This window comes from Mustela nigripes, chromosome 1 (genome assembly GCF_022355385.1).
Source record: "Mustela nigripes isolate SB6536 chromosome 1, MUSNIG.SB6536, whole genome shotgun sequence".
NCBI classification, from domain to species: Eukaryota; Metazoa; Chordata; class Mammalia; order Carnivora; family Mustelidae; genus Mustela; species Mustela nigripes.
The window spans coordinates 23,008,622-23,032,589 of NC_081557.1; the positions used below are offsets into that span (position 1 = coordinate 23,008,622).

The 23,968-nt window shown below is 41.6% G+C and overlaps 1 protein-coding gene across 5 annotated transcripts in view; it reads left to right on the forward strand.

Annotated features, from left to right (window-relative positions):
• The first annotated feature begins 12,724 nt into the window (after positions 1–12,724).
• MPPED2 (metallophosphoesterase domain containing 2) overlaps positions 12,725–23,968 on the forward strand; it is a 176,934-nt gene continuing 165,690 nt past the window's right edge. For 2 of the 5 annotated variants that reach the window (XR_009405442.1, XM_059406619.1), the window contains exons 1-2: positions 12,725–12,860; positions 18,380–18,628. Coding sequence is in view for 4 of the 5 variants with exons in the window: in XM_059406619.1 (XP_059262602.1) it covers positions 18,501–18,628 (128 nt within the window). In the remaining variant the exon portion in view is untranslated. Of the gene's footprint in view, positions 12,861–13,766; positions 13,863–13,899; positions 14,438–14,681; positions 14,774–18,379; positions 18,629–23,968 lie in introns of those variants that run through there. The other 3 variants (XM_059406647.1, XM_059406628.1, XM_059406638.1) reach the window with 3 other exon arrangements.

Genomic DNA, 23,968 nt, shown 5'->3' on the forward strand with positions numbered 1-23,968 from the left:
TAAAGATGATGGAGGAAGAAAGAAAGAGATGGAAAGAAAGGAAGGAAGGAAAAAGGAAAGGGGGGGAGGAGGAGAGGGGAGGAGGGAGAGGAGGGAAGAGAGAGGAAAGGGGAAGGAAGGGAAGGAAAAGAGAAAAGCAAAGCAAAGAAAAAAAAAAGGGCAGGAGGAAGGGTAGGAAGGAGGAGAGGGGAGAAGCAGGAAGGAAAGAAGCAGGCTGGTGAGGAAGACATAAAAGGAGCCAAGTAATATCTAAGATCTTTTAACCCAATGACTTACTTCATCTCAAAGACCATTTCAATAACTTTAATCAGTAACACCATCAGCAGACAAAATATGCCCGTTACTTGTAATTGATTTGTATCCAAGGATACTATAACTGTAGCAAAAGTTGTTTATTTAAGTAGAACGAAATGCGGTCGGAGTCAACTTAACTTGTATTTTTACTTTCTGTCAAGTCGTTTGCCCTTCTGAAAAACACTCCAATTTCTTTTTGGAAAATATCTCTCTTCCCATCGTAGTCATGATGGCTGTTAAATCCAGGTGTCTGCCGCCCTACTGGGGAGACCAGCAGCTGCTGGGGGCTCTATTTACTGAATCTTTTCCGCATTGTTCAAATAGGGGCAGGAGCTGACCCACCGCCTCAGCTTGTTCTGTGGATACACTCTCCGGGATTGCGCAAGTGACCCAGGATGGGAGAGACAGTAGGAGTGAGTCATCCCAGTGGCAGTACCACGACCACAGAACACACTGCAAGGTAGTTCTCTAGCTCCTGGTTCCCAGCTCTGTCTTCTCCCCTTGGTTCTTGCTTCTTGCTTACTGTTCCAGTTACTTGGGCTGTTTTACAACCCACCCCTAATTTAGTAACTTAAGACAACAACAACATCTATTTTGCTCTTGACTCTGCAGTCTGGGCAGGTCCCAGCAAGGACAGCTTGCTTCTCTTCTACTCATTTTTGCCTCGGGTGGCTGAATGGACGGACTTGAAGCCTTGCTCACATGTCTGGCACCCGGTCAGAGAAGAATGGACCAGCTGGGGACCAGAACAGATGGGGCTCCTTGGTCATCTTGCAAAATCTTGGTATGGTCTATCCAGCATTGTGGATTCAGGATGGCCAGACTTCTTACAGCTCAGGGATCCAAAGATACACACCTCAAGAAAGAAGCATAGAGAAGCCCTATATTTTTTTATGACCCGGCCCCAAAGTCATGGGGTGTCACCTTGGCACTTGATTGAAGCACTGTTCAAGGGAAAAGAACATATACAGAGTATAGCCAACAACACATCGTAAGAGGAACATGTGGGATATAATATATATTGGAGCAGTTATTTTCAGAAAATTTAATCCACCACCCCAAGCCTCCTGATTGATGTAATCTGTTACTTTTCAATAAACTCTCTCGTGCTGATCTTAGCCAGGGTCAGATTCTATTACTTACCACTAAAGAATCCCGATCTAGTAGAGTAAAGATCTATTTTATTAATCCCTTGGCAGTTAAATGCCACTTTAATGTTGGATATTTAATTAATATTACCATCAAGAGGTTGGTACTTATTCATTAATTAATTACTAGACACACCTGCATGACTCAGAAGATGGCTTTGCTTCACTGGTGAATAGCTCCAACTATTTTATCAAGCTTTCCTGCATTGCTGCAAAACAGACATGATTATTAAAAAAATAGCTGAAGCAGAGAAAGGTTATTTGGTTTATCACAGATGGCAATGAGGAGTGCAGGGCTTCCAGAAACAGACCCAGAAGTTTTCATTCCCCCGGCCAGGCTGGAACTATTAAATCACACAGAAATACCAGGAAAAGATAAGCTACATGAACCAGTGATTGCTGGCTCTAAACACTCTAGTGAGTTCAAAGAGCCCTTAGGGCCTGCTGTTTATTTGGAAAACCAGAAAAAAAAAAAAAAAAGAAAGAAAGAAAGAAAAAGGAAACAAAAAAGTGGTGAGAGAATGGCAGAACAGCAGCCTGGTTACCTATTAGCATATGATTTTATCTTAACCAAGCTTGTCTGAGGATTTACATATTGGGGGTACATGAGTTTATGCATATATGTGCTGAGAGTATGTTAACCCTTTTCTTAAAAAAGCTTCAGGGCCTGTGTGCACCTTTTAAATCATAATGCATGTTCCATTACCTATTATCAGGTCGACAACAAAATATCACCCTACAAAGAAAAGAATTTTAATGTAAGAGCACATCGATGTCAAAAAAGCAAGTTAGAAAACAGCAAGTGATATTAATATATCGAAGACGATGGTGTTTTACTAAAGATAAAAACATTAAAATAAATAACAAAGCAAGAGACTAAGTTTGCTGTTTCTCTATTCCCTCCCTCTCCCTGGAACCAATTAACTTTCTCTAAAATGCCAGAAGGTTCTAGCAGATTATCTTTTTTAATGTCATTGTGTTGATGATCACCTATACTTCAAACTCTTTTTTTTTAATGTTCTTAGAGACAAATAGGGGATGAAAATATGTACCTGTGATTCCGGCTACTGATTTTTTTAGGATTTAATATTTATCTTGCAGTATTCAAATATTATATTTTATCTGCTCTCAATCTGTCTCTCAATCTCTCCCTCTTCCCCTCTCTCTCCCTCATGCACTCATGTACACACACACACACACACACACACACACACACATTTTCTCTCTCTCTCTCTCCATTTCTACCTCTTTCCCTCTTTTGGTTCACTTCCAAAGGCTGTTTTTTCCAGTGACAGACATCTCCATGGGCTGTTCTTTGTGACCACCGGCTGTGTTGTGAGAACTGTTTTGGTCTTGCTTTTCTTCATGCCTGTCAAAGGCCACAGAGTTCGGAGTCTGAAAACACAGCCTGAATCCTTCACGGACCCGGGAGAGCCTCAACACATCTCAATAAAACTTGCAATGATCTCCATTTTTAAAAAATTATTTTGAAATCTTGCCATTCCTAAAGACCTGGATGGAAGTAGAGGGTATTATGCTGAGTGAAATAAGTCAATCAGAGAAAGACAATTATCATATGATCTCTCTGATATGAGGAATTTGAGAGGCGGGGCGGAGGGGGAGATTGTGGGGAGCAGGGAAGGAAAAAAATGAAACAAGATGGGATTGGGAGGGAAACAAGCAATGATATCCATTTTATACCCAATGTTTCAGTTGTGGAAGACACACTTCATCCAAACAAAATTATATCGAGTAACACCTGGAATGAAAAGGTCTGCTCAAATAGAGATGATACAGATAGTTATGTGTGCTACGTTGGTTTTTTATTCTCCATTATGGATAAAACCATTACAACCCCCCCCCCAAAAAAAACATACACATTCCTTTTAGAAGTGCAAATGTCCTAGAACCTTTGATTTGAAAACCCCTTGGTAGCCTGAGTGTTTTAAGCCATCTGGCAGAAAATTCTATGTATGTAAAAACACTTGTTAGCACTATTTTCCAAAGATATGATTATTACAAGACATTAGTGAAACACCTTTCTATTGAGTAATTTTGAAGCTTTGGCTTTACTGTTTATTCTTTGTATGTGTTTACCTTCTTTTATTACCAAATTGTCCTGGCTTCTGAGGTATTAATTCTTTGCAACAGCAAGGGGTTTTGAGTTACCTTACAATATGATGTTATGTTTAAAATGTTACACTTTTACCTCTGCGCCAGTACAGTGCCTTTAACTAAACAACATACATAGCTCTCAATATATCATCTGCATTCCCTTCGCATTAGGTGTAACACTGGCACAAAAATCAGAGCCCCAGCTCCAATTTTTCCAGCTGTCTCTGTCGCCCTGTGATCTTTTGGTACAAATTTTCTAGCCTGTTTGAAAAGGCAGGGTTCTACCCCCACCCCCCTTTGATTGTGCTTAGGCATTTTGCCAGCCCGAGACATGGATTAATATGAACAGAATCACAGACTTTTCTGAACATAAGTCATTTACGTGTGTTTAGTGGCATACACAGAGCAAGAAAAAGGCGGACCGCAGTTGCCTTTGTATAGGATCTGGGTAGGTTTTGATTTCACTCAGAGCCAAGAACAAAGCAACCTCTGACTTTTTCCTCCAACTCAGCCCGTATGGAATGACTTCTAATGACTTCATGAACTGCTAGCCTTCAGATGACTGGAGCGTTTTTTTACTTTTTAAGTTTTCCTCTTCTATGACGTTTTATGATTATACCTTATGGTGCAGTTCTATTTTTGTTCTTCATGGTTTTCTGAATGCTTAAAGTCTAGAGGGAAATTTTTTTAATCATTTGGCCACCATCAAATGTGCTTTTCAGTTTGGGGATAATGTGGAGAGAGGCTTTAAGTACCGTGCCAACACCAAACATGGCATTCCCTATTGAATGAGCCAATTCCATCCCCTGAGTCTGAATAATTTAGAGGAGACGTGATGTCATTGTCTACTTAGAGATAAATGGAAAGGAGTCTGGGTGTAGACTTTTGGAGTGGTCTTTGTAATAATAGTAATTAAAAAGAGCATTACCTCATATATTTAAACTTTTTGTATATACCATGTGCTTTTCTCATTTTTACCCAATATTACTCATAAAGGGCTGGTAGTTCTGTTTCATTATTTTTGAAGCACTGTTTGATGACACTGGTTTAACAGTGCTCACAGTTCACTGCTTCAGTTTTCATCAAATTATATTTCTAGTTACACTAGACACTTTCATCATCAATTTCCATATGCCTCAAAGACATGCAAGGACCAGTTTGCCAACAGCAAATTCGGATACCAGATAATAGCTGCTGTAGAACACATTTTTCTCTTACTACAGACTCTTCTGAAATGGAAAAATCTTAGAATCCACCAAGCCAGCTCCCTGACACTCAAACACACTCATATTTGTTTGACTAGATTAGCCTGTGTGTATGGCAAAGGTTGAGGTACCACAGACTATTTGATTTTGATATGGAGATCTTATAATAAAATAAACACTGGCCATATACACTTCCATATACTTCATACCCCAGCTGGTGGAAAAGCAGCAGCTATCCAATTTGCCAAAGAGCTGCCAAGTTCCAAAGAATTCTTTTGTCCCCCCCCTCCCTTAAATTCCCATAACAACTTTCCCATGTTCCTGCCATCACATCTTGAGCCTCCTGTTGGCAAATGAATGCTACAGATTATGACCCATTATATATTCTAGACAACTCTGAAGTATGCAAAAAGTTTTGCGTCAACAACTAACTGATGGTAAAGTTCAAATTTCAACTGGTCATCATTTTGCTATGAACTATCAGTTTATTTGTTTTCCTTATGAATTTCAACAGCATAAATAGCACAAAACTGTGGCTTGCAAGGCATAACATCCTTAATTTTACTTTTTGGAATATTGCTCATGTTTCAAAGAAAGGGAATTAATAAACAAAATAAAACTCTAAGTATTTTGGTCTTTCAAAGATCAATCATTCCCGTAAATGAAAATAACAGAAGGATTTTCTTAATATGTTTTAGGACTACTGAATCCTTAAGGGACTATCTTTTAAAGTAATCTTCCATGATTGTAATATATGTGTAGTGTTTTGAGTTGGAATATGGACTGCTGGGTATTCTGAACTTATAACATGCACATAACACTTCTTTTAATGAAAGTTCTAGTATCTAGAGCCACAGTAAGATGTTTAATGACATGAGAGATGTTCATAGTATTCTATTCCTTTGAAAGAATAAGTTACACTGGTAGTGGGATACGAGGGAGGAAAAAGAGGAACTTTTATTTCTTCATGTACTTCTGGGTTTAATTTATTTATTACTATGTATTAATGTTGTATTAAAAAGATTAAGAAATGGGGTACAAAGCTTATAATCATTGTTCGATATGTATCAGGCATTAATCTAAGTACTTGAAAAGATATTAACACATTTAATCCTTGCAACAACTTTATGAAGAAGATATATTTAATATCTCCTTTTTACAAATGAGGAAACCAGGATGCAGAGGGTTTTTAGCAACTTATTCAAGGTCACACAGGTATTAAGAGCCAGAGGTGGGATTCCAACCCAGGTTTTCCTCTCAACTACCACTCTATACACTTAACTGCATTCTCAATTGTATTCCATTTTTGTAAACTATATTTAACTAAAAAGCTATATAACAAAATTTTATAATGGTATTTCTGAATGATGAAATCACAGCTAATCTTTATTTTTTTCCTTTTGCTTGTCTGTATTTTCCAAATTTTCACAAAACAATGAATAGAAAAAGGAACAAAAACTGAAAATAAAAAAATAATCTTTTCTAAAGTTCCTTCTGTGCTGAGCATCAGCACAGAAATAGGGATTTTGATATAGTGCTCTGTGTGTGTGTGTGTGTGTGTGTGTGTGTGTGTGTTTTAGTACCCTCCAATCAACCTTTCTTTTATTTTAGCTTCTAGTTAAACCATGTGCTCTAGATCTTGGCTATTCAACTGTTCTCGTGTAGGCAGATTTTAATTTTTTAAGGGGTGGTCATTATGGGGAATCATGAGAACAGAAGAAATTGATGGAACTTCCATAATGTAGAAATGCAAGAAAGGGGTGAAATTAGAAAACATAGTTGTCATTATAGAAGTCTAAAATGTCCGTATTTGTTGCATTTCCATCGCATCTTTTCTTAGAAGTTGGAGTTGTCCAGCAGAGCCACAGCTTGTACCAGGAAGAAACCCAATGACTACATTATCTTTCTTACAATTGGTTTGGGAAGATTGATTGGGTCCACATGGAATAATCCCTTGCTGAAAGAAGAATATTCTTATTTGTAGTCAGTGTCTATGCATTTCCTCTGAAAGCATATCTTTTTCTTTGAAGATCTCACTTAAAAAACAGCCACCTGTGAAGACTCCCTTAGAATATTGTTTTAAATAGAAGTGAATTAGTTCTAATGAGGACAAACATGGAAGTGATATAGCATCTAAAAATCTTTATAGGAAAATGGAAATACCCTTACCTCCTGCACTTATGCTTCATATGAAATAACAAGTCCAGACGTGTGAGCCAGAAGTAGGTGTGGGATACTGAATGGGAGATAAAATTTTAGGATCTCTGTGGTAGTTAAAAAATATCGTTACGTAAGTATGGCTCTCAGCCTTGTCAGAATTTCAATATTCTAGTAATCTTTGTCTTTATTATGTAAAATTTATTCAGATATCTTGAATCCATTCCTGTCTCTCTATGTGTCTTGTCTCTTCCAAACTGTCATGCTGTTGAAGGCTACCATCATCTTCAACCCAATGCCAGCAATAACCCCTAGCTGGCCTCCCAATGTTCACTCTCGCCCCCTAAAATCCATTTTCCACGGTGGGGGAAAAGCAACCTTTTCAAAACACAAATCTAATCATGTTAGCCTTTCTACTTAAGATCCTTAAACAGCTTCCGGTTGCCCTCAGGATGAAGTCGAACATCTTGAACAGAGCCTTAGCTCTGGCCTTCAAATGTTTTTAGCCTGGCCCTTTGATCCTGGCCTCTGTGTACCAATCCAGATCCAGACTCTTCTCACAGGCACCACGTGACTCCTCCCTTAGCAATGCCCACAGGGCTTCTCTTTCCTATGATGTGTTTGTATTTCTTTTCTCCATCAGGGAAATCTTTGCTCATCCTCAGAGAAGAAAAGTCTTATTTTATGTTTTGTTTTTGGTCTTAGTTTTTTTGTTAATTTTTTTTGGTTTGTTTGGGTTGTGCGTGTGTGTGTGTATGTGTTTTACACCAGGTGCCTCTTCTTTTCATTGATACAATTTGTATTTATTTGTATGATTATTTAACATCAGACCACTTGCACCCATGAGATTATGTACCTTATAATGTGAAGGAAAACTCTGCTTTTTGCACCTTTAGACAATCAGCATGATATAAATATTCTGCCTAGTAAGAAGATTAAAATACATTTGTTGAATAATCAAGCCATTATATTAATAATACAAAGAGATATGGGTTTTAGATTCTGCTTGTCTCTCAAACTCAGTTTTTAAAAAATGTATTCACGCATTTGTTTTTAATAAGAAGGAAAATTACATTATGTATTGCTTACTCAAACTACTGATATATCTTACACTAGCTTGTCAAATTGAATTATTAGAATTGAAAAAGTTATTATGGTTTTTCCACATGCCCATCTTTCAAAAGAGAATATTTTGCCTTTCACTTCCACGAGAATGCTCTTCCACTGACAAGCCTGTCCCAAGTACCACTAAATTCTACCATTTTTCCAGAATTGGGATCATGTTATGGGGAAAAACTTGGCAAGTATTAATTGATAACAGAAATCATGCAAGTCTGTTAAAATGGAAAACACACTAACACATGCTCAGTATCTTGCCAGATTTTTAAATTAATTTTTTAAATTATTATTGTATAAATAATACTTGTCTTTGTTGTTGATACATGCTAGATGTTGGCTAGTAAGTATGGTAATGGGTGAGTTTTGCAAAATTTAAACATTTCCACACCCTCCATGTTTATTATTTAAGCTGCTGGCAAAGCTTAGCCTTTCTGAGATAATGTCTTAAAAATTTATTTTATGAAGCAAAATTTCCTCAGTTCTAGAGTCTCCTGAATATTTCTCATTCATAAACATTTATATTGGTTTACCAAAAGTTAATTTTAAATACAAAGGACAAAACACATATGTTTATTTTGAGAACTTTTAAAACGATCTATCAAAAAATCAGATTAATCACAAGTTTCTTTTGAGACTATTATCTTGGTACATTATCTCTGTGAATTTAAAGATACAAATTTTACTCAGGGATATTTTTGTTTGTTTTTACATCTTACTGTATTTTTTAAAAGGCTCACGTTAAACAGGTGTGATACGTGATAATCTTCAGTTTATGAGAAAATCAATTTCTGAAACAGTCTTATGTATTATTTCATGTTTATAAAGATATTAGCAAACCCTTTAAATGTACTATTTGAACACCATAAGAAGGTCTTAGCTCTTATCCTCTGACACTGGCCTCATGACATCACTTCTGTTTCTGCATATCTGGTATGGATTTTCCTTGATTGTATAGTTATCTCCTTCACTGATGCTTTCTCTTACTCACTTTCTCATTTATTGACCCATACAGTCATTTAATAAATACTTCCAAGTTTCTAGCATGTACACAGCATATAAGAACAAAGGACACGAAGGAATAAAGGGTATAATTTTTTTTTTTAAGATTTTATTTATTTGAGAGAGAGAGTGAGAGAGAGCATGAGAGGGGAGAAGGTCAGAGGGAGATGCAGACTCCCCACAGAGCTGGAGCTGGGAGCTGGATACAGGATTCGAGCCCGGGACTCCAGGATCATGAACTGAGGAGAAGGCTGTGGCTTAACCAACTGAGCCACCCAGGCAGCACTGAAGGGCATAATTCTTAAACTTGAGGAGTTTATTAAAAAAAAAACAAACCAAACCCAAACCAAAAACAAACAAATAAAAAAACAACCCCCATTTGGAACATGTCAAAAAATATGAAAACTATAGGAATTAAAAATAAAATGGGGGTGTTCACTGGCTCAGATTTTTTTGAACTGCACCATAATAGTAGTTCTGTCAGCAGGCTCTGATTTCTTATAACCTATAATCTTAAGCTTTACTGGAAAATGATAAAGATGCAGAAAATTTTAATAGAAAAAAGAAGCAAAATGGTTGCTGTTTGTTCATAGAGTTAGATTGGTGTACATAATTTCAATAAAATTATTCAGTGAAATGCAATAGTTTTGATAATTTTTTTTTTCCTGAAGAAGAACCACAGGATTGAACCAAGTTTTAAGTTATACACGTGTCCCTAAAGTATTAGAAAACCTATCCTTATAGGGAGAATGAGAGCTAATGCCAAATAAAGTATTAAGCTTTCAAGGGAAGTAGCATCCACTTTCCAAGCTTCCACCTAAAGTTCTCCCATGCTCCACTCTCTCATTTTCTTCCCTAAATGCATTCTGAAAAGATATTTTAAAAGATATTGCAGGAGACTATCAGGAAGCATATTTGCCAGTTCCTTCGATGAAATCACTGGAGAAAGGGTCCAAATTTACATTCCATTAAAGGGAAAAATTTGTAATATTTGCATAAAGGCAATCATAAACTTGGCATTTTATTTTTAGCTTTCTTTTACTTTCCATTATAAACAATAAAAATTGAATTTAACAATGACAAAAAAATGAAGCTTATAGGCTCACTTATGTTTAAAAAAAAAAAAAAACTCCCAGCCTATAGCATTTCAAATTTGCTATAATGAGGCTCGATGTTTCAAAGCTGATGTCGGGGGACAGATATGGTTCACATCCAATCATTTTAAAACAAGCTTTTAGTGTAGGTAGCTATATTGATGGAGAATATGATTTAACAAAACACAACACAACATGTTCAAATCCATGTAATGAGAATTATTTGAAAAGTGAGTCCCTTTTGTTCCTGACTATTATTTAAATTTACTGCTATTTTTCAGGTTTTCTTTATTTTGGTAACCTAATAGAAATAAAAATTCATAGCCCTAATACAACTTGGTCACTACTTCTCCCAGTCGATAACTGATCATCAGGGACACGGAAGAGGATGACTTCTTCCTATGCTACAAGTTACAATTTCAAGCAGCTTTTTTTTTGCCTCAATTTTTCCCACGCAGTACAATGATATACAAATTTTCATCAACTTTGTTGGTGAAAGGATCACTCACTTGTTTTGTATAGTGCTAAATATCGTGTAACATGTGCTACTAGGTAGAACACATTATTATTTATTATCTGTGTGCACACATATAGATTCAGGTTCATGCACGAATGTAAGTTTGGCTGTTTTGATTGACTACCAGTTATTTAAAAAAAAAAAAAGGAAGAAAACCACAGAAATTATTTAACTTGTGTTTTTTTTAAAAACTGATTAAATCAGCCCAAATCAGTAAAAAAATTCAAACCATTTAGATAAGAGGAGTGCACTACTAACTCAGAGGAAGGGAAACAAAACCAAGCATTTCTTCAGCAACATGATTTTAGTCAGTATTTCCTGCTACACTGGAAAACAAAAAATTTAAAGGTGCTCCCCCCTACTCCCCATCTTTAATGTCAATGCCACTTGCTGTGATTTGTGCTGGGCAAGGAGAATCACTGTCCTCTTGATTTCAGAACATTTGACAAGTACTGACACACTGGCTTACTGTACAACAAAATAAATTTATTAGCAACACCATCTCTCCCTTCATTTCAGCTCAGGCATAAGAGATAGGTTACTTAAAATTCAAGTGCCAGGAAAGCCCATTGTAAAAGGGAAATATTTTCTAGCGAATTCCGTTTGATCTTTTTTTTATAGGGGCTCCTACCAGCCTCTTTCCCTTCCTCCCCAGACCCTGGAAACCAATTAGTCTCAGTACAGAGGCCACAGACCAGGTTGAAATGGCTCCTTTTTATTTTTAGGGGATATAATTTCAGCCAGGATGTCTAGTCAGTTGTCAAATAGTATACTTAGCACACGTCTCTCTCTCTCTCACACACATCCATTGGATTTCCCTTTGGAGAAAGCCTAGATCTCTGAGCCCCACTCCTGGAAAGGAATTAGATCTGGTTGCAGTCCAAATCCTTCAGCTCTGACAATGGCATAGCATCACAGGCCCACCTCGTCTTTTACACAGGGCCCTGCCAACCAAGTTTTCTAAAAGCCTTCTCTTCCTTGTCTTGTGTCTTCTAGCATGTCAGCAGCTTTTCCTTTCCTTAGATTGTTTGCATACAATCCTGAAAGTCTTTTTTGCCATTATCGAAAGTAGCAGAAAACTGGACCAACTTTGATTTTTAAAATGTTTTTGAAGTGCTTCTTTTTGGGGGGGCAGGGGGATATGTGCTCCCAAAACAAAAATGGGAACAATTAGAGTCTTTGGCCTTCCTCACCCCTCTCTTCTGAACCTGCTTTAATTCGTGGAGGTGAAAAAAATTATCATCTGGATTGGCCTTTTCTTTCTCAGGCACAACATTGCAGAGAGAAAGGTGTGTGTGTGCGCGTGCCTATCTGGCTAGTTGAAAGGCTTGAGGAAAGAGAGCACAGCTCTCCCCCAGGAAAGCCTAAGCTCAGCAGTTGGGAGAGGACCCAGGGTCGCCTTCCCTGGTTTGAGCCCCGTGCCCGAGCCGCTCCCCTAGCCCCCGAGGCGAGCTCGGCGCCCTGGAGCTGTGCCAGGACTCCAGACAGCGCCAGGCAGGTCGGTGGATGGGGGGGCCTGGGTGTTCTTTCTGCAGAAGACGCCCATTTGGAGGGAAAACTCCCTTTATTTTTCTGGGGCTCCGCAGCCGCCCCCCTCCCCGGTCCCCTATCATTTTTACGCTGATCACACTCCTGATGATGAACTTGCGGCTCAGCTTCCTGCTGCCTGCTTGACCCGAGAGCACCAGCAGGCTGCCGGCCTCGCCCTCAGCTCCCTCCTCCTCTTGCAACCCCGGGGCCTCGGGGCGCGGGTGGGGGTTCCAGCGGGCCCGGGCTGCAGGAGGGGCGAGCGGGGGCGCGGGGTCCCGCCGGGGAGCGCGCACGGAGCGGCGCCTCAGCCGCCCTGCTTCCTGGAGCTGTGCTCCTTTGACCCCAGTGGCAGTCCCTGTCACTGCACCGCTCGCGCTCCCTCTGGCTCGCCGCGCCCTCGCTCCCTCTCCTCGCCCCCTCACTCGCTCTCTACCCAGAACGAGGCTGCTCGGGTCCTTTCTCCCCCCCCCCACCCCCGCCTCCCTCTCGTGCCGCGCCCCCCGGCCCCCCGCCCTAGCCCGCGGCGGGACCTCCGGGGTCGAAGGTTCTGGCCCGCCCGCGCCCCTCGCCGCCCCCGCGCGCCCCCCGCACGCCTCCCTCCGGCTCGGGCCGCTCCGCGATGGATCGTCTGCTCGTAGGGCGCTGAAGGCATCCCCGGGACCCGGAGCGCAGCCCGGGAAAGGTAATCCGCCCCGGGAAGGGAGGCGGAGGGCGGGGGAGGGGGAGGAGGCGGCCGGGCGCCCGGTGCCGCGCGCGAGAGGAAGGGAAAAAAAAATGCACACACAAAGCGGAGCCCGGGTGAGAGGTGCCTTGTCAGAGGCGCGTGCGAGGGGCTTGGAGGCTGCGGACCGCGGCTGCCCTGGTGCTCCTGACGTTCGCACGAGCGGGCGCTTCCCGGGCAATTCGGAACCCGAGGAGGGCGTATTTTCTACCCCAGAGCGAAAGCAAATTCTTTTTCAGGAGCTGTCTCCCTCCCACTCCCCATCTCGCCCCTCTGCTCATCTCCCCTCCCCCTCCCCCCAGTCCTAAGCCCCCGACCTCTCGGGGTCCACCTCTAGCTCCCTTCTCCGCCGGGATTTCTTAGGAAGGGTGAAGGGGGTGCCCGCGAGGGGCATCAGCGAAAGCCGGGCGGCGGGGATGGGGGTGGGGACAAGGGCTAGGCGAGCTGTTTACTAGAAAGTCCCGGGGTTATGTATTCGAACCGCCCCGGCCTAGGCCCGGGTGCATTGTGTTGGCCCGAGACCCGGGCGCCCGAGGCGGCCCGAGCGAGGTGCGGTGGCTGGGAAGGCGCCGCGCAGCTTTGTGCTTGGGCTGCGCTCCGCTGTCGCCCCCGGGGCCGCCCGCGCGCGCGCAGCTCCCGCGCGGGGCTTTTTCTCACCACCGTGTCCCCGCGCCCCAACCTCGCTGTCCCCTGCCGCCTCCGGTCTCTACGATCGCAGCCTGCGGAGCGAGCCGGCGATCCGGATAGGGCGGCGGGGGTACGAGCGGGGAGAAAAAGTAACCATTGCCTCCCGATTTCTTCTCCAGAGAAGGAGTTTCTTTGCTATTTACACGGAACAGGGTTATCTTTTTAAAGCCTTTGAATTCCGGGGTTTTGCGGCCTAGGAGCTGAAGGGGGCATTTTTCTGGAGATCGCGGAGGGAGTTAGAATCCACCAGCAAGAAATTAAGGATGCCCCGGTGGGGTAGGTTTGGAGAATATTTACTAACCCCCTCCCCCAACGTACCCCAAATTCAGTGCAAATGCGGGTCATGCAAACGGTAATTGATTTAGATGCTGCAAACGAACACAAACAGGTCAGGGTGGAAAAAAACAAACAAAACTTTAAGAGAAAGAAAAGATTTCTAAAGAGGGGGGAAATCCGTGGCCTCCACACCCCCTTCTAACGCTCCCTGGCTCCCTCCCTTCCTTTCTCCGCCGCTCCAGGAAAGCAGCCCGGCAGCTCCGGGGCACAGAGCGGGGAGGCGGCGGCGGCGGCGGCGGCTCCGGGCGCGGGCTCCGCTCTGAGGGTTCGGGGATGCCAATGCGCCCGCGAGGCTGACGTCGGGGGCGTGGGGCTGTGATGCTCGAGCGAGGATGGCGCGGTGTCAGAGCCATTGGCCGCCGGTGGTCATCAATCAATCCGGGGCTGGGGGAGAGAGAGAGAGAGAAAGAAAGACAGGCGCCCAGCGGAGCCCCGGGCCGCGATCGCCAGCTCCAGCCGTGCCAGCAGCGGCGGCAGCAGCGGAGGCGACGGTGGTGGCAACGGGGACTGAGCGAGTAAGGCGAGCTGGTGCTCCAGGAAGGAAGGGGGAGCTGTAGCCCGGACGAGCCGGCCGTGAGCCGGGAGGGCAGGGCGAGAGAGAGAGAGAGAGAGAGAGAGAGAGAGAGTGTGTGTGTGTGTGTGTGTGTGTAGTTGCTGAAGGACACCCCCCCCCTAACTGCCCACCCTAGATTTAAAACAAACAAACCAATCCAAAGTAGAGAATTCCGCGCCCCCCGCCCCACCATATATAGGCTCTACGCGTTGCCAGAGGCGCAGGAGAAAAGTCCTGCCCTTTCTCTCCGAAAGAATGTGCCAGGAGGGTGTCCGCAGTGCTGGAGACAAGTTCAGGTGTAAGTGCGGCGGGAGGGGGGGCGCTCTGTGGACGGAGGCACGTGGAACTTTGTGCATCCCTCTCAAAACCCTGGCGGAGACGCCTCTAAGCAGGCTAGTAGGCATCGCTCCGGGATACAGGGATGAGTAACTGGAGGTGGGCATAAAAAAGTAGGGGCGTGAGCTGTGAAATCACTCGATCCGTGCGGCAGAGGGAGGAGAGAGCGAAATTTGGTGGAGTTTGGAGCAGGCGAGTTCCAAAGTCCGGCCTGGCGGTCGGGCGATCTTCTGAGGGCTGGTGAATAAAATGAGCATCCTTGTTTAAAGGAGGAAATCACGGGCTCCTTTCTCATAGGCTGTGCCGAGCGAGCTCGGGTAGAGAGGTCATCAGTTGTTGCTTTGAAACTTTTGGTAAATTGGACTTCTGATGTCTAGGAGGTGGAGACAGTTATTTAATTCCTCAGCTTTTAATCCTTTCATTGCCAGCAGACTTTTAAAAGGTTTTCCAGCCAGATTCCCGAAAAAGAACATTGCAAGTTACACAGCTTAAGGGACGGGAGACGCTATTGCTGTCTAGGAAATGCAAAATGAGCCCACATGATTTTTTTTTTTTTTAAAGCGAAAATCAAACTAGCACTAGCATGAATGTTTGGAAATGTAAGTCCCTTTTAGATTTTCCTTTAGGATTCCAGGCATTTAGTACCAAGTTCTTTTGTTTTGTGGAGCAAATGTGCTGAAATATAAAATGAAAATTAAAAGAAAGAATACTGGTCTCTTTAAATATTATATGTAAAAAGTGATGCAAGGGTAATGAGAATGAAATGCTCCAAAATCTGGACATTTGGAAGATTTTACTGGCTAAATATGTGAAGCAAGGCAAATCAGCTTCTGGATAGTTTTAGGATAGTGTATCACTCTGTCTTATTTAAAGCTTTTCCCAAATTTCACAGGTCAGAGGAGGGGTTGTTGTCCCCTCTCTTTGAGAGTTTGCTAGGAAAAAACAAAAAACAAAAAATGCCTTCTCCATGTGTTGATGTTTAATATCGGGGTGAACATAGTATTTTAAAAAATAAGCCTTTTCTTGACTTGCCTGTAAAGGTTCCTGTGAAAGTTTTGAAGCTCTCTGCCTCTGTCCGATAGTTTCTTCAAAGGACTCCAGATTAAAGAAGGTAGACACTGCAGGTGCACTCTTTCGATAAAACATTTGAAAGAGAACATGGTGAAGATGAATTCAAATGAGGTGCCAGCCACCCATTTAGCCCTTCAGAGTTACAGGGGTCTGTGCTTGCTGATGAAAAGATGTTCTGTTTGTCTTGCTGGGGCAAAGGTGCAAAGAGGCACAGATGTTCACTTGATAGAAAAGGCAATCTGACTTGGACTTCAGGATAGACCGGACCATTGAGGAGTGTGAATTGATCACCTTCTATGTTCTCTTTTCTGCTTCAAATGGGAGGATCTAATAAGTACTCTAAGTCACTGCATAGATATTTACATAGTAGGTGTGGAAATTTTATTTCTAGGCTCTTTCGCTTAGTTTAATTGGTGAGTTTACTCCAGAAACATTTAAACTTTTTTCTGGCGCAGAGTGCAGAGATCGTTACAGAGAGGTCACTGTAGTGTAGACATGAATTTTGTCTCCTCTGCTTCTTAATGCTGTGTATCTCACACAATAGACATTGATGGCAGGAACACAAGAATTGCCATGTAATTTACACCACTCTTTAATTTATGCAAACACTAAGTTCTCGTGGTCTGAAAATGTGTATTTTTTTCTCTCTGTGCTTTGATGGCTAACATTCTTTTTAATGACAGCCATTTCTATAACAGGAAGATGTTTTCATTTGTATTTACTTTTCAGCGTGGCGCAATTATGCAGTTTTGCGCTTCAGTAGTGTCTCGGTACTTTGTGTCTCAAAAGAGAATTACAGTACTTAGAACAGGACTGCAATTTGAAGCAGGTGTTGTGTTTTACTGTTATGCAAAATAACAGTAAAATATAATTGTGGGGGAAATTAAGGAAACAGCTGCAAACTTGGTATGAAAACTGCTACATTATGATTTGTAAGCAGTTCTTATAGATATCTTGCATCAAAGGAGCAGGGAGAGATTTTAATTTAGTTAATCCTACTGGCCTGGTTGTCTATCAACTAGTGCTTAAAGGACTCCTACCTCCCATGAAGTCAGGAAGAAGAAAGAGAACCCAAAGTGACACTTTGTTTAAAATGCCAGAACACCAGGGATTCATCTCTTGGCAGTGGCGCTGTGCATTAGGAAGGAAGACAAGGTGGGTGTCATTTAGCTTGCTTTGCTAATAGAAAGAAGGCAATGATTTGCGTATAATGCTGTGGAATTTCTTAGCCCAGCTAGCATATGGAGGACTACACAACCCCCCTGGGTTGTAAAATAATAAAATAAATGGCCTATGGCAGGCCATCTGCCTTTTGCCTGATATCTAAGGTGTTTCATGCCAAATCTAAAGCTAATCTTATTATTCTAAATATTTTTATTTGAGATAACAGCTAAGATTCCCGGAGCTTAATGGTGCACATGGTAAACATATTCTGATGCAGAGCACTTCAAGTAAAGAGCGTGGGTTGCCCAAGGGTTACTCCAGGAGGGTGCTACCCGTTTCTTCTCTGTTGCACCAAGGAGTTCCAACAGCTCTCAGTGCAGGGATTTGCTCTCTTTGCATACCTACCATAAAAATAAACATCCTCATTTCTCAACCCAGTACAGCAAATAATATATTGACATTTATCAGAATAATCAAAACTAACGGAAATTTTGAAAGAATGAAACCAGCTACTGAGAATTATACAGCACCAAGCAAGAATGAGGTGGTCGACGTAATGGCCGCCACCTTTCGGGGCTCTCTTTGGGCTCTAAGCGAGGCGTAATGAATGCATCCAAGTAGTGGTCCAAGCCTGGATGTGTTTGACTTTCTTCTGCGTGACTGGAGTGTTTGAAGAAATCATAATTACATTAAGCAAGAAGGATTTGCCTTACCATAAGATTCTTGGCCAGAGTGGCATACATATGTAGACCAGGCACTGAGTACCTATGTATTTGGGGAACTGCTTGTGAAAGAAAAAATTGTGTGTAACATGTGCATATATTACGTATGTGTTATAGTTATACACAGGTATCTGTTGTAAGTGTAGCATTTTAAACTTTAATTTGTCATCGTGTTCTATGGCTGTGTTAAGCATTGAGATTCCACGTTATTCTAGGACATCAACTTTGTACAGACCAAACATTCCAATTAGCAGGGCAAGTTTGGAAGATTCTCCACTTCAAGCACAAACCATTTATAGTTAGACACCATGGCAACTGTGGATATGCCCCTTCCGTAATTCATGTTAAGTGCCGTAATTATAATTAAAGAGGAAATCTTAGTTGGAATGCCATGGAAGAGATTTGCTAGCAGCCAGCAATGTGCTATGGAGTGCAGGGTCCGTTCCACGGTGCATGCAGGGTAGAGTGTTGCGAAAGGTTGTGTTCATGAGGCAACGACACGTGTTAAGATTTTTCCTGCGCCCATTTCATGTCTAGGTGTTGTATTTGACATTTTTTAGAGCACCTTCTTTTTCTTTGTTCTCATTTTGTAATTTTTTTTTTTTTTCCAGAAACTCACAGTGGTATTGATGAGTAGATCCTTGGGTTCAGAGGTTGGCTGAAACACACCATGCCTGCTTCCATCCTTTGCTCCGGAAAGTTGTGAATTGCTCATGCCTATAGGGAGGAAGGATGGCTCATGGGATTCCTTCTCAAGGCAAAGTTACCATAACGGTGGATGAGTACAGCTCAAACCCCACCCAGGCTTTCACGCACTACAACATCAACCAGAGCAGATTCCAGCCGCCACATGTACATATGTAAGTATCACTCATGAACTTAAAAGAAATTAGCCGTCAAGAAAATAGAAGTAAAATAAGAAAGTCTCTAATGACTTCCGCCAGGGGAGAATAAAAAGGTATATGATTGGTAAAACAGATGGGTATCTGTGCTTCCAAATACAGCTCAGAGGAATACCCTACATCTGTGTAACTTTTTCAGATTTTTCAGCGTATTTTCAACCACAGTTTGACATTAGATCACCAGATCTAGGGAGTGGTGGTCTGTTGCCCGCACTTTGTGGATAACAACAGAGAGGTTAAGGTATTTGTCCGGTGTCACACAGTGACTTTGGCAGAGTCTCCTGACCCCTGGTTCAGTTTGCTTTACCTGTATTGTTTGCCTCCCCGAGGAAATATTTCTTTAAAATTTCTGCAGTTCCCCCCCCTCCCCACACACACACCTCACCCCACTACCCCTTTACATTCAGCTGGGAAATAGGCCTAATTGGGACGAATTGTCCAGCCACTGCTAAATCCATTGTCTTGCCTGTTGCTCGTGGAACGTGTGCTGCATGCTACAGGACTCAAACAATATGGGGAACAAAGGATTAAGGGACAGTGGAACAGTTGGTTCCAGGAATTGTACTTTTCTCTCACTCCCTAATACTATTGAAGTCATGTTTCAGTTTTAAACTGTTTAAGGAACAGAGTGTGGGAGAAATCCAGAGGCCAGGATTTTGCAGCACCTGCCTGCACACCAGCCTCTTTCTGTTCCTCTGCTACAGGATGTGCTGGGCTTTCAGCAGAAGGGGCAAAAGGTCACCATCTCCCTAGTTGATTCAATGCCTGGTGCTCATTCTCTATTAGACCCTTCCAATGTCTAACATGAGTCTTTCATAGTAGGACTAAACCTCTTTGAACACCATTGTATAGTCAAGAGAGAAAGGAGGTTAGGGCTCTGTTGACTGTTTTTTCCATTTTCCTGGCAAAACTGAACTCGGGGGATGTCTAAGTCACAAGTTCTTTTCTGGTATTTGTTTTATTTGAGCATTTAAAAAATAGTAGGACCCCTCTCCCCCATACACATACAACCCCCCCAACCCCACCCCACCCAAATTTGGAAACACTAATGAAACAAAAAGATCTCTCTTGACTGCCTAGGTATTAGTTTGCAAGTATATTCTATAGTCACTGAATTACCAATGATGGGATTTCTGGGAAAAAAAGAGAAGAAAATGGGAAAGAAATCTTTGTGAATGGTTAGTGCTAAACTATTTTGAACAATTTTATACTTTCCTTAAATCAGTTTATTCATGATTATGGAGGATTGTTTACATGATTTTAAGGGAAAGTTTTTAAGGTGAATACGATTTTCCTTTGTTAAAATGGCTTTTCTGAACAATAAGTCTGTGTTCATTTCAAATTTTCCTTTTATTCTTCTGCCTGTAATGATCTCTTTTTCTTCAAATACGTTATAGAATTTGTGTAAGCTGTACTTGGGATACCTTTAGCTCTGTTCTGCCTGTGTGACGTTTTGTATTAAGGAATCACAGAGAACTTTGTGAATTCTGTTTTCCTTTCTGGCAAAAAAAGAGTATGTTTTGCCTCAGATTCCTGAGATGAATGGAGGATGACTGATAGGGAGTATCCCCTTAAGTCTTCACTTGTTCATGGCCCTAGGATTCTGTTGGTGAACTGGGAACAAACAGATATTTAAAAAATCATGCAACCTTAGAACTAATCTGCTTACATCTAGCCATGAAAAAAATCTAAGGATCAAATTACATACCCTTTTGGAGGGAAAAAAAAAAAAGTCTTGCAAAATGAGGTTTGCATTGGTAGCTTGGACAGTACTATAGCCTCTCACTAGACGTCCCAGGTTGGAGTCAGTACTCTCTCCGCTTCTGGGTGCAGCTGGCCCTTTCACCTTCATCACCTAAGGAGGGCTTGTTCTGGAACCCTTTGCTCCGGCTGCTTGCAGGTTGGCTCACTATCTCCTGAGCACACCTTGGCCATCTCTGTCCCCGTGCCATTGCTTTTAGTGCTGAGGTGTGAGAAGCACACTTATGCTCTGCTCATTGAATGCTCACCACATGCCTCAAGTCAGTTCAGGCCTCTTTCCACCCCATAAAACTTCTCTCTCTCCCTGTCCAAACTGGCTGTGCCCCACTCCCCAGCACAACACCCCTAGTCCTTACTTCAGCCCCTACCACTTGGATGTATTATCTCTCTGTCCTTCATGTCTTTGAAGCAGTGATTGAGCAGGTAAAAGGTGTTCAGAAATACTGATTGATGGACTGTTGGATTCATCCAATGATTTGACTGTGCACTGAGATAAGATATTGTGATTGAGATTTGGAGAATTTCAATGGAATTTTTCTGTTCTATCTCAACATTCTGAGTGTTTGTATGAAGGTGTGTGTGTCTTGTTGAACAGTTGGCTCACCTTTCCTTGGTTCCACTTTTCCTTGCCGCCCTAGCACAGTGACTGACCCATACTAGGCATTCAGGTATCTTGGTTAAATGTGATCATGTTATGTTTCTTTTATAGTTAAAAAAAAAAAAAAAATGCACCTAGTCTAAACAGAAACTTAAATTGACTGGAAAATATCCATAAAATATTTAGTCTAAAATTTCTCTGTCATTCTGAAATTCTTGTGTCATGCCAGAGATTTGTTCCTCTCCCTAAAAATATTTTGTCTTTTTTCATTGAATAGTTGCTCATTATTTTACATGGGATCCTGACTATGTTTCCTTTCCTTTTTCACTTACAACTGAGGTCTGTGAAGACCCATTATGGATCACCTGAATTGAAATTAAAATCCTGGTGCCTTAAGTGATCCATTGTTTTCTTTCACACACCTAGTATAAGGTTTTCTTGCCTTAATTAAGGAATAGCTCCTTTGCCATTTAATTCAGTTAGTCTCATGTCAATTTTGTGACCCACCTTGGGCAATTTACTTGTCTTCTCCATTCCTTAGTTTACTCATTTGTATACATTTGCACCAAATGACAGTTATGGATCTTTTTAGCTCTGACATACTGGATTAAGATTGCAATTAAGACAACAGTTATTTGCAAGGGGTTGCTATAGGGGGAATACAGATACATAAAACTTGGCCCGCATCTTCATCCAGTTCAGAACTCTTGTTTCAAGTGACTTTAGGAGATTTACTGCTTGATGTTGGTTTGGTGTCTCCCATGAGTTCTGACAAGGCTGCCACCAAGCTTTCTAAGAACCTGCATCTGGCCTGCATCTCTGCCTGTGACATAGGGAAGATTTTTTTCTTTAATTGAAGTATAGTTGACACACAATGTTACTTTAGTTTCAGGTGTACAACCTAGTGATTGGACAAGTCTATACCTTATGTTGTGTATTTGTGGGTCTGTTTCTGCTTTTCTTGTCTGTTTATCCATTTGTTTTGTTTGTTTTGTTTTTTAGATTCCATGTATATATAAAGAAGTGAAATTGTATGGTATTTGTCTTTTTCTGTCTAATTTATTGCACTTAGCATAATACCCTCTAGGTTCATCCATATTGTCACAAATGGCAAGGTCTAAAGGAAGTTGTTTTTTTTTTTTTTTAAAGAAAGCAACTTTAAATGACCTTGGGAAAGAAAAGGAAAGCACAGCTGGAGTTCATAAGGCAAAATTTAGCCAAGAATTTGTGTGTTCCTCTTACCCAGACTCTTGAACATAGTGAGAGATGTGATGATTGAAAACCAACAATTAACGGTGTTTCATTTTAATACAATCCCTTCTTTTTTCCCAAGGAGAGTGTTGAGAAAATTGTTTAGTATTTTTAATGTTGGTGGGAGGAGTTGCTGAAGGAGCCAATGTGGATTTGAAAGCACCGTAAAGATTTTGTGTATTTTTAATTATGTGAGGCCTAATAAAATATTATAAAACCCTTTTCAGCAGGACATCCAAGCCATCTTGGCTTTTGCCCTGAAAGTCCTGTGTTCTGGGAGTCCCATAGTCCTCTGCTAATCAGGATGGTTGATCGCCCTACTGAGGTGAATTTCTCACCTTCTTCTTTAAGAATTGGTTGCTGGGAAGCGCATATCAAATTTTATTTTCAGTTTTAGTGCCTTTGTTTGTCTTTGTCTTCAGTTGTCAACACTTGTGGAATATTACTGTGCTGTTGCTCTTTTAGACTTGTTTTAGGAGGAAGCATAGTGGTTGACCTCTCCAGTGGAAAAGATTGTTAGATTTAAAGCCTGGTTTGCACCACTTACTAGCTGTGTAACCAACCGTGAAGAAATGTATTAAGTTCTCTGTTTTCTTTTTCCATTTGTAAAATGTAGGTCCTATCTCAAAAGGTTGCTGTGAAGGTTAAAACAGTATTACTTGAAAATTCTTAGAGGAGTTCTCAGTACATAGCTTATACTCAATACATGTTAGCTGTTATTAATGATTGCTTTATTGATTCTGCATTTTTTTATTCTAAGCTGTCTCAATTTACTTTGAAAATCAGGGCAGTAAAAATGAATGAATGAGAAAATCACTGATAAGTTTTGTCCTGTCTTCTTCAAGGAACCATTCCCAGCAAACTCTTCTGGGTGGAATATTTGACCATCAGTGTTGGCAGATGTATTGACTTCTTGGTGCCTGTCAAGGTCATAAACAGCCTGGGATTATCTCACTTAGCTCAGTTACTCCTTGGGAGTAACAGTCCCGTGGGGAGAAGGAATGCAGTGAACTGAGTGTCGCCTGGTTATTTTTTGTGGGCTGTTCTCAGGGTCTTATACCCTCATCAGTGTCTTGGGCTCTCCTCCTATGGTAGTGGTTAAAACAGAAGCATCAAGAATTAACTATAATTAACCAGAATTGAGTGCAAAGGGCCACAGCTTTGGCTAGGGAATGAGGACAATATTCATATGATAGCTGAGCATGTGGTCTAGAATCAGAGATCTCTATACAAGTGTTGATCCTGCCAGTTACTAGCTTGGCTGAGCAATGATGGACAACTTATTGAGTCTTCTCATCTGTAGAATGGGTTGAATGATCCTTTAAGATAGTTGTGAGTATTAAGTGAGATAAAGCATATGACATAGAGTGTCTGAAAGATACAGCACTTGATAAATAAATGCTGTGATAATATTTTTGATCTTTTCCACATGGTCTTGTGTCCAGCTGGTAACATCAGTGTTAACATCTTCCTTTCGGAATTTCTTATTGTGTGAGATATGACAAGTCCCAGCTTCTGTTCTCCTTACTCCTTATTGCATTATAAAGTATCTGGTCAGTATTTGCTTGGATGTTCTGAATCAAAAATGATCTGAAGCTTTTAGGGTAGCTTGTGATCATTCCATGTCACATTCTTATAGGACTTCATTTGTGTGTGTGATCTGAATTTTCATTTCTCGTGCTGGGAAG